The following is a 13,282-nucleotide window of genomic DNA, read 5'->3' as shown; positions in this document are numbered from 1 at the left end:
AGGACTCCTTAATTTTTGACATTTTGAATAGTTGTAAGACTTCCCCACTTAATTACTTTTTATTAATGTTGATTAATAATTATTTTTATAAATGAAAATAATGTAAAAGTGTACACCGAGACATCTTACTCCTATCTATCCTTATTCATCTTGTTTCCCTTCACCCCAATAAGTAGCCACTTTTGATTTTCGTTTAATTCTTTCATTTTTCTCTATGCAAATGCAAACTACGTGAATCTTATTTCTTGCCCCCGTATCTGTTTCCTAGGGCTGCTGTACAAATTATCCAAACTGGATGCTTTTGTTTGGTTTGGTTTGCTGGCTGGCCAGTACAACACAAACTGCATGTTTTAAACCAACAGAAATTTATTCTTTCACAGTTCCAAAGACTAGAAGTCTGCAATCAAAGTGCCCCCAGGGCTGTGTTCCATCTGAGACTCTGGGTAGAAATCTCCCTTGCCTCTTCCTAGCTTCTGGCGTGGCTGTCAATCATTGGTGTTCCTTGGCTTACACGACATCATTCCAATCTCTGCCTCTGTCATCACATGGTGTTCTCCCTGTGTGTCTCTGTCTTCACATGGGGATTTCCTCTTATACGGACCCCAGGCCTATTGGATTACGGCCCACTCTAATGACCTCACCTTAACTTGATTACATCTACAAAGACTATTTCCAAATAAGGTCATATTCACAAGTCGGGAGGGGGGAGTTAGGACTTCAACGTATCTTTTGTGGGGACACAATTGAACCCATAACAACCCATTTCTCACACAAGGCTAGCACCCTAAATGCGCTATTCTGGATCTTTTCTTTTAAATTTTAACTTATTCATCTCGGAGTTCTTTACATATCAGTACATAGTGATTTTTTTTTTTCATTTTCTTTTTAGAGCTACGTAGTGTTCCATTGTGTGAGTATACCATTTTTTATGGCACTAGTCCCTTAATCATGGACACTTAATTTGTTTCCAGTCTTTTGCTATTTCAATAAGTAGCCTGTACATTTGTCATTTTAGATTTATGCAAATATATCTGTATGATAAATTCCCACAAGTGGGATTGTAGGGTTCAAGAATAAATGCATATGTAATTTTGGCAGTACTGCCAGATTCCATTCATAGAAGTTACACCATTTTACATTTGGACTAGCAATGTGTGACAGTGGTCAAATTCTTAGACTTTTTCCAATCTGTTATATGAGAAACGTTATTTCCATTTAATTTTAATATCCATTTCTTTTATTATACACATTCACATTTTAAACATTATTTTATATGTTACTTTGTGTAAACTTTTGACTAAAAAAAACTGCGTTATAATAAAACTTTCTAACTTCAAATATATAAAATTGAAGTAAAATAACATAACCAATAGAAACGTGTTTAACTTGGGTTATTTGCCAGGGTTGGGCCACTCCTCTCTGAATAAGCTAAAGTAGCACTTATTCAACGCATGCTATAGAAAGCTGAAAGTCATTTTAGGGAAAGCCAAGTTCCACATCAAAGACCCTGCTCTTTGTGCTTGGCTGTATTTGCTTTCTCATTCTCAGTTGAGAAACAGTTTCTCAGTTGTATCATTCTTAATAGGAGCCACTTTCTAATTTCTTGAGTAACATATCAATGTGATTTGAATACTGCTAACTCTTTTCATTGTTACAATCAGATAATACCACAATAATGGACTGTTTAATGTTCTGACTCTAAGTTAATCACAGTTTCCTTCTTAGGGAACATCTGGACCCATCTATGTTATTAAGTCTGATCTTTTAGTCATGTCCAATGGCCACATTCCCTTCCTTATAGGTGGTACTGCGAAGGCAAAGAGCTTGAAAATTCCCCAGACGTTCACATCATCCAGGCAGGAAATCTGCATTCGCTGACCATTGCAGAAGCTTTTGAAGAGGACACAGGACGCTATTCCTGTTTTGCTTCTAACATCTATGGGACAGATTCAACTTCTGCTGAGATTTATATAGAAGGTAAAACAAAATACACTTGGAGCAGACACTTACTAGTAAGACATACAGTTATGATAAATATTTATTGAGGGCTTACTCTACCACACACTCTTCTAGGAGTGTGGATACAGCAGAGAACCAGGTAGACAAAAATCCCTAGGTTCATGTACTGATAAATTTTCATTATAATGGGAGATGCAGAAAATAAATGAGACAGACAAATACAATATATAATATGATAGGCATATATAAGCACTATGGAACAAATAGCAAGAAAAACGGATAGGAATTGTAAGTATGTATATGTGTGTATGCATATGAGAGAGAGAGAGAGAGAGTGTGTGTGTGTGTGTGTGTGTGTGTGTGTGTGTGTTAGCTGTAATTTAGATAGGGTGGGAGGGAAAACCTCAGTAACAAGGTGACATTTGAGTGAAAATCTGGAGGAAGTGAGGAGGTGAGCCACAAGTATATTCAAGGGAAAATCACTCTTCGCAGAGAAATCAACAACTGCAGTGGCCATAAAGGTGGGAATGTGCTTGTCTTAAGATACAGAGTTGAGCCATTACGGCCAGTGCAGAGCAAGCAAGGAAGAAAATCACAGGAGATGAGGTCAGAAGTTCAAGAGAGGGTGGGGATGGAGGGAGGCAGGTAAGCAGATAATGTAAAATCTTGTAGGTCATTGAAAGGACTTTGATTTTAATCTGAGGGAGATGGGAAGTTTTGGAAGGTTCTGAGCAGAGACATGACATGGTCTGACTTAGTTTTTAACAGAGTCACTCGGGCTGCTGGTTGAGAATATACTGCATGGAGTCAATACAGAAGTGTGGAGACCAGTTGTGAATGTTGGAAAGGCATTTACATCAGCACCAAACTTGTATGATTAATTGCAGGGAAAAAAATCAATTTATGTTCCTAATATATCCACCTAAGTTTTCATTTCTATTTTACCTCATGCTTTAGAGTTTTTTCTAGGGACCATTCTTTGGCATTTTTTTCACCTATAATACCTTATGTTTGCCTTGGTTTTAGCACTTAAACATTGCATTATTATAATATAAATGCCCCTTTACCAACCAGATTGTAAGGCCAGGATTGTCTCATTCTTTATATCTCTAATACCTTACACAGTACCAAGGGCATAGTGAGTACTTGATAAACATTTATTGAGCAAGTATATGAATAGAAATGTGTTGTATGTTTTTATCCTCAAATTTTTGGAGTACAATAAATAACTCCAGATTTAGCTCTGTAATATCTTCCTGGAATTCACTATCTTGAGATGTAAATCCGGGACCAAAGCCTGCTAACAGTACTGAGATTGGATTACAGGGGTTTTTTCTTTGTGACAACAGGGCTTCAAATACCCCCACTTCCAAGATGAAGTATGACTTGTTAATATTAGGACCGGACGGAAGAGTATCCACCTACACCTACAATGTTTGGAATCCAGTGTAATCCTCTTTTTTTTTTTTTAATTCAATCTGTGTAGGCCAAGAGCAGGAGGACTTATGATTATCAATGAATGCCTGCAAAAACTGCTCTGTTAGTCCAAAGGCATCATCAGGGGTTTCACATGCAAGAACACTTAGAAGTTGGGCTAGTTAATTTGAACTCTATCACTAACCGGCCATGTGACCTTCAGCAATTTCTTCAACTTCTTCAGATCTATTCCCTCACTTGTCAAATCAGGTGTTAGTGTAGGGAACTGTTGGATTCATTTCTAAGTCTAAGATTCTATAGGTCTTCAAGTGCCTAGGAACCAGTTTAAGAAATTACCATCTTAAAATAAAATAAAATAAATAAAAATAAAAAGCGTTAAATAAGAAAAAATAAAAAAAATAAAGACAGAATCAACTGCCTCAAAAAAAAAGAAAGAAAGAAATTAACATCTTAAAAATCTTATACTGTGTTTTTATTTTTCCAGGGGTTTCTTCTTCTGACTCAGAAGGGGACCCCAACAAGGAAGAGATGAAGCGGTAATTTTAATTTTCTATCTTATAGTCTTAGCATCTTCAGATCCTGATAAAGCTATTAATTGGTTACCAGAACTTGAAGACAGTGGCTCAAGGTTGTGACCTCAAAAAGAAAAAAGGAAGAAAGATAGATTGAGCCTATTGGGAGAAGACTTTACTTCTTTTGCTTAAGTCTTGCCTGCAGATTAATTTGAATATTCTCAATATTTAAATGAAGTATCACCTATGAAATATCATACTTATATCTACAAAATAAAAAACATAACCCACTGGTTGAAAAAATTCATGTTTTCTAACAATAATAGTACCCAGAAGAACACAAAATGTAGTGACGCTAAATTTTACATATATACCTCTACAAGAGTACTTCAAAAAGTTCATGGAAAGGCTGGCAGGCTAGCTCAGTTGGTTAGAGAGTGCTATTCTAACACCAAGGTCAAGGGTTCAGATCCCCATACTGGCCAACTGCCAAAAAGAAAAAAAAAAAAAAAAGAGTTCATGCAAAGATTTGCATGATCCTTTCATTCTGTTTTTCCGTAAACTTTTTGAAGTACTCTCATACAGGTATATGTGTAATATTTAGTATTACTTAATATATGTAGTAATTTTCATATGTATATGTAAGTGAGTGATCTCAGCCTTTTTGCTGACCAATTGTACTGAATATTGAACAAAGTTGCATCTGTGCATTCATTGCTTTCCACAACCATTGACTAAGCACCTACTCTCCACCAGGCATTGCACTAGATGCAGTGCACACTGAGAAAAATCAGATGCTTCCTGCCTTCAAGAGGTTCACAGTCTAGTAGAGGAAAAAATATAACAAGTATAGAAAGAAATGTATACCAAGAACATAGACAGAGTATGATGACCATGTACAGAAGGTATAAGACTTGACACAAAGGATTATTTATTGATTGGCAAGGGAAAGAGAGATCAGGAAAGGCTTTACAGAGTCAGTGAGTCTTAAAGGAACAGTAGGTAGACACCCCCAAAACAGGGGAGGAAAGGCATTCCAGCCAGAGGAGACTAGACAGAAGGCATGGGAACTGGAACAGACACAGTAACTATTCTTTGAGATTACCTGAAACAAACGGCAATTCTTGGAAGACTGGTTAACTACTATGTTTGCATGTTCCATCCTCCCTGCAGAAGATAAGCTCCTTAAGCGCAGAAATCATGTCTTATTTTTCAAAATCCTTTGCATGTGCCTACACTTGAATGATAATTTGCTTTTAGCTCTTATGCAGATATGAACACTCATAACCAGAATGATTCCTCCTTTACCCCCCTTCCTTATCATTCTCATGGCCTTGGTTCAATTCCTCCTTCTTTCCTGTTTTTTATGCCAACCATGTTGAGGTCTTCCTGTCTGTTCCAGCCCTTTTCTCTCTTTTATAGTCTCCAAACTACAATCAGTTCTTCTCTAAAAGATAATTCTGATCCTATCGTATTCCTGACTTTAAAAAGATTATTACCTGTGGGAAAACAAAAACCGAACATGAAACAAACAACGTTTTTAAAAATCTTAATGTGGCCTACATACACAGCCTTATTCAGTAGAGTATCAACCAGGCTTTCCTGTCCATTCCTCCATTCCCCACCTCAGGCATCTACACCACTGACATCTCACAAGCACCATGCATGGTTGATTTTTACCCCTTTGTTCAAGGTGTGCACTTTGCTAGCAATGCCCTATCTCCTTCTCTGCCTGGAAAACTATCCTTCAAAACCCAGTCTAAATGTTTTCCCTCTTTGAGTGCTATAATAAACTCCTCCTCCATTGCACACTCATCACTCCTTCCTTCCAGCTCCCCTAACATGTGTTACAAACTTAATGGATATGAATTTTGATATACAAACTTAAATAAGCAAGAAATATTCCATATATTTATCTGCTTTAAATTTACTTTTAGTAGTTAGCTTCTGTTGTGAACAAGAGAGATCCAAATACACTGTGACTTAAATGAGACAGAGATTTGTTTCTCATTTATATAAAAATCTGGATTTGGCTTCCCATTCTACTAGGTTCCAGTCTGCTTTCAGCTTTCTGCTTCATCTCATGCTAAGATGTTGCCCTCATCTTCTTAGTCTAATACAGGAAGGAATAAATGGCATGTCCATCCCCCTTTTAAGGTCATCTTTCCTAAGATGCATACATTACAATCCCTCATATCCCGTGGTCAGAAAGTACTCATGTGGCCACACCTAGTTGCAACAAAGGTTGGTAAATGTAGTCTTTATTTGGAGTATCCATGTAAATAAATCAGGGATTCTATTATTGTAGCAGAAGAAAACAAATGTTTTGGACATGCTGGTAGTCTTTGCATCACAGTGTAATTCTGCTTCTGAGACCCCACCTGCCTGGCTGGGAAGAAATTTATTCTGTCATTATTGGGTGTCCCTTTCCCCCTCCTCAAAGATACCTGGGGTATATATTGAGCAAAGTGGGAACAAACAACTTTCATGATAATTCTTACATAAATTATCTCATTTAACCCTCACAAACATCCTACAGGGTAAGAATTATTTCCCCATTTTAGAGATGAGAAAGCTGAGGCAGAGGGAGGTAACATCCAGACCAAAGGGAATCCCTCTGTTGTCAGTCATCTATCCCCATGGGTTATGGTGAGAGACCCATGGCTCAGATCTCAAGGTCCCTTCAAGTCCAATGCTTGTTGCTTCCTGACATACTTAGGTACTGATACCTTTAGCAAGACTAGGAACTCTTTACCAAGAGGCATTGCCTACCACTCTGAACTTAGGTTCTCCCTCCTGTCAGGTTCTCTGGCAAGGTTCACAGATCTCTCTCTCTCTTTTTCCACAACAAAACTAAAATAATCTCCCTCTGTAGCCTTCTCAAGAATACTTCCTGGCTCTCTTACCCTTCAAATAATCTCTGTAATTTAATTTGTGTAAACTTGAAGAGCTTGTTGACTTCAGACTGTTTCTGCTTTCTGCCATGCCCACATCCCAGAGGTAAAGATTTACAAAGCCTAGTGTCTTACTTGAAATGGGAGCAGTAGGGAAAATACAGAGGGCAACAACAAAATAAATCTCAAAAAATTATCTTCTGCACATACTCCTATCATAGAGCTTGTCTTGGATCTCAGTTCTTAATATATTTGACTCACTGGCTACTAACCCAAGCACAGAATGGTGTCTCATTCATCTTCATGTTTGCATTGCCTAACAAAGTGTGCAGCAAAGAAGACCTCAGTAAACATTCATGGAATATTGTCAAATGAAGATTTTTATTATACCCGATTGTAAACAGTGGTAGCATTACTAGTTTTGCTGGAAGAATTTTTGTAAACAGTGGTAAGTCTGTTTTATAATTTATATTTTAATAATTTCTCAGAATCCAGAAGCCAAATGCGGTGTCATCCCCTCCCACTACCTCTGCGGCCATTCCTCCAGCAGGAACCCAAGCTCAGCCCGTTGTGTCAATGATCCAACAGGTACAAGAATCTAAGCAAAACACCAGAGCCTTGGACTGGGACAGACAGGCATTGTCACCATGACCATCTTGTATGGCGTGATCAGGTTCTCCTCTTGGGCAACTCCACCATCCTGATGACCACTTTGTACTTCTGATGTATCAGATCAGTAGTTCCTATTGCTTTGGAAACATACTGTCCAGCTCACAGGCGAATTTCTGAGGAAAACAAACTCTTTACAAATTAGTCTCTGATATTCCTGCTTTATACAGAGTGCTGGTTGCATGTAGTGAGCTGCCAGCTCTCAGACTGGCCCAGGTTGAACACTCTATATCATAATATTCAGTTTCATGGAGCTGCAGAGAATTCTGCTTTCTAAGATGGAGCAAAGTATGAAGTTATTTTTCAGAAAACAGTAAAGGCTCTCATCCTCCAAGTTAATAAATAATAATAATACATGCTTTTATTGTAAAAACATTCAAAAAGTTCAGAAGTATATTAAGTAAAAATTTTAGTCAAGGTTCTACTCTCAAGCCCTCACTCAGGAGAGTCAGTAGCTTCTAGAGGATATTTCCAGACATTTTCTATGCATCTATAAAATATATATTTATGCATACACTTTAAAACATATGAAGTCGTATTATCTAAATATATTTGTGAGTTGGCCAGTTAGCTCAGTTGCTTAGAGAGCGGTGTTATAACACCAAGATCAAGGGTTCAGATCCCCATAGGCTAGCTACCAAGAACAAAACAAATGAATATATTTGTATCATGTTATTGATGTATTTATCTATTAATGATAAATGTATTTAAATGTATTAATCTGCAACCTTTTAAAAAAATTCAAAGTTACTTATCTAACCCATTCAGTAATGGGGGGGGTCAAGGTTTAGTTCTAATCCATTGATTTTCAAACTGTGATTTGTGTAGCCCCAGGACCCTCTTCAGGGGTTTGCAGTTAATTGCATAGATCTATATGTGAGGTTGTAGAGTGGGGATGGGCAGCGCGTATTTTACAACCACTATCAAACAGAAAGAAATACAATCATTTCCTTCTAAAATTTGAAGGCTGTGATTCATAAACTTAGAAAATATCAGTCTTTTGGTTTGAAACTAATTTCATATACCAAATTCTACAGATTTGTTATATATCTCTATCCATCTAATAATTTTAGTGACAATACGTCTACTGTTGGTTTCTTCCTAACAGTGTCAGAGCCCTACCAATTACTTGCAAGGATTGGATGGAAAACCCATCATTGCAGCTCCTGTGTTCACAAAGGTAATCAAAATACTATTGCTTTCTGTTATGGCTTTAAAGACACCACAGCACCCCCCAAAAAATTTTGGTTTGGGATTTACTGATCCAAGATTTACTGATTTTTATCTTAGGATTTTGGTCTCATATACAAGAACAGTATAGGGTTTGGGATTTTTTTGATAGTTGTTATACTCCCAGATTTCTAATGATAGTTTTTGTAATGAGAGAAATTATTTCCCCACTCACCACTCTGATCTCTGTGGCCATTCTATGGCTGTTCAGCACAGTAGCCGTGCCTAGAGGTCAGTTGACAATTTTCTAGCCACTTACTACTCCAAAGGTTTCTCTGGACTTTCGGAAGAATCAGGTTGCAGGTGCCTGTCTTTGGCACTCAAGGAGATGGAGTTAAATGCTCTTAGGAGGTTTAATATAAAGCCTCAGTCTAGGACAAAGAGCTTTCTTTTTCTATTCCATGGTGTCAATTATTGTGGTGGCATCAAATTCTGAGTCTCATAGTCTTTGTATTTAGAACTGGAAATTTTAGCCAGTCACTTTCACTTGCAAGTGAAAAACCCAAGGGAGACCCAGAGAGATTAAGCTATTTGGCCAATGTCACAGGACTAGTTAGTGGCAGAATCAGGACTAAAAATAAGTTCTCCCAATTCATAATCTATTATTCTTTCCCTTATATGACATAGACTGTATTTTTATGTTGTCCAAGATAATAAGTTCAAAGGTAAAAAAACTGAGTCATGTTGGATTTTTTGGTTTTATCAAAACCAAATAAGTGGAATCTATGCCTGGATTTACAGTTTATTGTTTATATGAACATCAAGCTTAGGCCTGAAGAGATTTTATTCTCTAAGAAATATGCTTTGGTTTAGAGCAATGGTTATTAATCATGGTTAATTTTGCCCCTCAAGGGTCACTGGCAATGTCTGGAGACATCTTTGGTTGTCACAACTGGGGGAGTTATGCTACTGGCATCCAAGGATGTTGCTAAGGAACAACAAATGATCCAGCCCAAAATGTCCATAGTGCTGAAGCTGAGAAATCTGGTTTTCAAGCAAAATGGCAAAAATGGTCTTTTCCAGTGGGTAATGACCCTTAAAGGAATATCTAAATTCACAACTTCCACAGAAGCATCCATTTCAGGGAAGATCTGCCATATCAGGTCATCCAAGATGGTTTTCCAAAATCCAGCATGGAGTCTAAAGTGACCCATGTTTACCCAGATCCATATCAATTAGGCAAACATTCTTACATAAAACAAGATGTCTCTTGAGTTTTTAGGTTCATTTCTTATAACCTGCATCTGGAGTTTTAGCTTTACTATTTCAAAGACTTGAAGTAGAAAAGCAACATGTTGTGACTTGGTGGATACAAGACTTTGATGAGGAGTTATAGGTGGACCTCCGTGTGTGTGTGTGTGTGTCCATGTGTCACATAGCTAATAGAGCTACTTACTGTCTCTTATTGTCACTGCTAAGTCACCTAGCCTTAAAACAGACCTTAAGTGCCACAGAAATCAAGACACTTTAATTTGTCATGCCCTTTTGTCACTCAGAGAGAGTGCTGACTCTTCAAAGGCAGCTAAACTGTGGAGTAGTTACACCCAGTCCTAACTAAAGTCTCCTCCTCTCTTCCCTTCCTCAACATCATCTGCCCAGACAGACAAGTGACACCAGAAAGATGTATTTATCTCCACTCAATTTCAGATCTTGCTAGGTGCTCGGTCTCCCCTGCATCTGTCACCTAGCTCATACCTCTGGTACAACATTATCACAATAAAGCCATGTACTTTTTTGTCTCTCCCAATCACCCTGAAGGCTATCTCTAATATATAGACAGGAAGCCATAAAAGTAGTAACAGGCCCAAAGCAATTTTAACTATTTCAAAAAGTTTAACAGGACTTTAACATTTTTTCCTTACATTTAAGTTTTGTGGGCTGATTAGACCATCAGGTTTAGCTGCTTTTGTGTGGTGACTCTGATTACCTTCTTCTAACTAGATGCTCTAATTGGCAGATACATATGTCTTTGGTAAATAAAAATGGAAAAATAAATTAATCATTAGTATATGTCTTTTGTTAGATAAAATCTCTGAAAGCAATAGCTCCATGGTGGGAAAACCAGTCTTAATACACATATCTAAACTCTGACAGAGCTTTCTCAGCCCTCTGAACATGTGCTTTTGCCTCCATAAATGGGATCGGGATTGTTCAGACGTAGGGCACTGGGGCAGGTTGTGGCTCAGATTCCAGAGAGACTTATCAGCAGCGGTGTGCTTGCGTTAGTTTCCGTCAGTAAGGGCAGGATTGAGGTCATAAGTCACTGCCAATGTCATTAGCAAATATCTAAGTCAGAGCCACCATTGATGGTATCACGTGGCCGTGAGCCATGATAACAGATCATTTGCATATGTTTGTTCGGGTTATTTCTGCTCTATTTACTTCTTTAGGTTTTTCTCGCATTCCAGCCCTTATGAATCACTTTCTATACCGCCCAACAAAGCATTTCTTTGCCAGTCATGGCAGGAAGCCTTTTTTTAAAATGCAATCATTGGAGAGCAGAGTTTTACTTAACTCCTTTTTGCTCCTTTGGTGGTAGGAAAGTAGGCGTCTTCTTTTTGAGGAAGGTTAAAGTGAAAAGGAAAGTTGCCCAGCAAAACAGTGGTAGAGTTTGAGAGAACACTACAGGATTTCACATACCAGCTCACTGCTCTATTCACGATACCTATGTTTTTAAATGCTCTTTAACTGTGAATAGGGATAGATGATCCTCTATTCTCTAGGCAGTATCAAAAATACTTTCACTCTGTTTATGTGGGGAAAACAGCGCTCACACTTCTTGAGTGAGAAGGGAGGTAGACGATCAAATTAGAATCTTACTCTTATCACCGCTCCCACTCCAACAGCAGCTGCTCTGGCAGACTGTCAAGGCTGCGGCAGCTCTGGCTCCAGCTGCTTCAGCAGTAATTTGAAGAGTGCAAGGGGACAGGGGAAATGAGAATTTGAAGAAGAGCATTTCATTATATAATAGCAGAGGTAGGAAACTGAAATAACTGGGCCGGTAGCTGGATCCAGAGTTCTGAAAATTTTCATGGGTCCCTTTCTCCAACCCAGAGACTTTGCTAACTCACTGTTGCACGAGGCACCTGTGATAATCAGGGGGCAAAAGGACCTTCGATCAGTTCGTTATCAGTAAAAAATGCTCTGATCGGACTCCAGCCTAAAGCACCGTACACATTCACTTGCAGTAACTCCCAAGGTGCAAAAATATCGACTGGATTTAAAAGTAAATAAAAGGACAGAATGAACCTTATAGCTGACATCTTTTAACCAATAAGGGAATTGCTCTTTCTCAAAGGTGTCCCTGCGTTATATTTGTGTTAATTTGCATTATATTGGTGTATTTGTATATACAGTTCTACTAAGCAGGAACTGTATCCTTTCAACTCACATTTACAGCACCTGGAACAGTGCTTGGCACAAAGCAGGCACATAGTAATATTTATTCTATGATAAATAACTTTCATTTCACCTAAGGAGGAATTATTGTTTTCATCACTTTGTGGCTTGAGTGTCTCTAGTAGGAACAGAGAAAGAAATCCAATGTCGAATGGCTGTGGAAGATATGCTTCTCAAGACTCTGTGTTGTCAAGTCAGCCCACAAAGAATGTGCTCCCAGATGATCAGTATGGTGATGACACACAAGACAGATTTGCACTTTGGATACTCTATGCCTCAGGAGGTCACAGACCTTGGGTTATTGTGACTTCAGTCCAGATTCATAATTCCCAGTAAAGACTGTCTTAATCTTTGCTGGTTGGGAACTGTTTCATTTGTCTTATTCATCTTCAGTGAAGTCAAGATGAATATGATTAAGTCTGTACAGATCATGCCATCAGAAACAAACAGCCTAAGATCTACTGCTGTGATGAACATGGTCTCATCTACACTATGTTCTAATGGCATAGCTGGTTTGGATCCTGCTGTGTAAAATGTGAGGCAGCTCCATCGCATGAGACTTTGTAGAAAAGCACAGTTTTCAGCAATAACAACTATCATTGTCCTTAAAACTATGACTTTCAACAACTTTTTCTAAGTGGCTTGTAAGATGACCTTTGGCACCTCCTTTACTGAGTACCGCTGGTGTGCCACACTGGGAGGAGTTTCCATCTCATATCACAGACATTAGTGGACTATTCCATGCACTGTAATATCTCAGGTATCTTGGCCAGACTCTCAAATAGAACACGGGGCTTTCAATGTGAAATAAATAATAATAACAACTGTATTAGTCCGTTTTGTGTTGCTATAACGGAATACATGGAGCTGGGTAATTTATGAGAAAATGAAGTTTATTGCCTACAGTTTCTTAGGCTGGGAAGTCCAAAGTCCAGGGAACACAGCTGGTGAGGGTCTTGGTGGTGGCAACAGTGACCCAGGGGTCTCACGTTGCAAGATGGTGGAAGCAGAGAGTGCAGAGAGAGAGAAAGACAGATTCTCCTCTTCCTTTAAAGCCCTCAGAATCACACACCTGACCACCATGTTAATCCATTCACTACTGCATGGTCCTACAATCCAATCACTTCTTCAGGGCTCCACCTTTCAATTACCATAATAGGATTTCCCACCCTCTTAACAGTC

General features: G+C 38.4%; 1 protein-coding gene across 5 annotated transcripts in view; it reads left to right on the top strand.

Annotated features, from left to right (window-relative positions):
* MYPN (myopalladin) overlaps nucleotides 1-13,282 on the top strand; it is a 106,549-nt gene that overhangs the window by 41,779 nt on the left and 51,488 nt on the right. For all 5 annotated transcript variants that reach the window (XM_063101757.1, XM_063101754.1, XM_063101755.1 and 2 more), the window contains 4 exons: nucleotides 1,802-1,977; nucleotides 3,881-3,932; nucleotides 7,291-7,390; nucleotides 8,580-8,651. In XM_063101757.1, the coding sequence (XP_062957827.1) occupies nucleotides 1,802-1,977; nucleotides 3,881-3,932; nucleotides 7,291-7,390; nucleotides 8,580-8,651 (400 nt within the window). The remainder of the gene's footprint in view (nucleotides 1-1,801; nucleotides 1,978-3,880; nucleotides 3,933-7,290; nucleotides 7,391-8,579; nucleotides 8,652-13,282) is intronic.

The sequence above is a fragment of the Cynocephalus volans genome, chromosome 7 (genome assembly GCF_027409185.1).
Source record: "Cynocephalus volans isolate mCynVol1 chromosome 7, mCynVol1.pri, whole genome shotgun sequence".
NCBI classification, from domain to species: domain Eukaryota; kingdom Metazoa; phylum Chordata; class Mammalia; order Dermoptera; family Cynocephalidae; genus Cynocephalus; species Cynocephalus volans.
The sequence above is the reverse complement of the archived record's forward strand: the minus strand, read 5'-3'. Positions and strand labels throughout refer to the sequence as shown.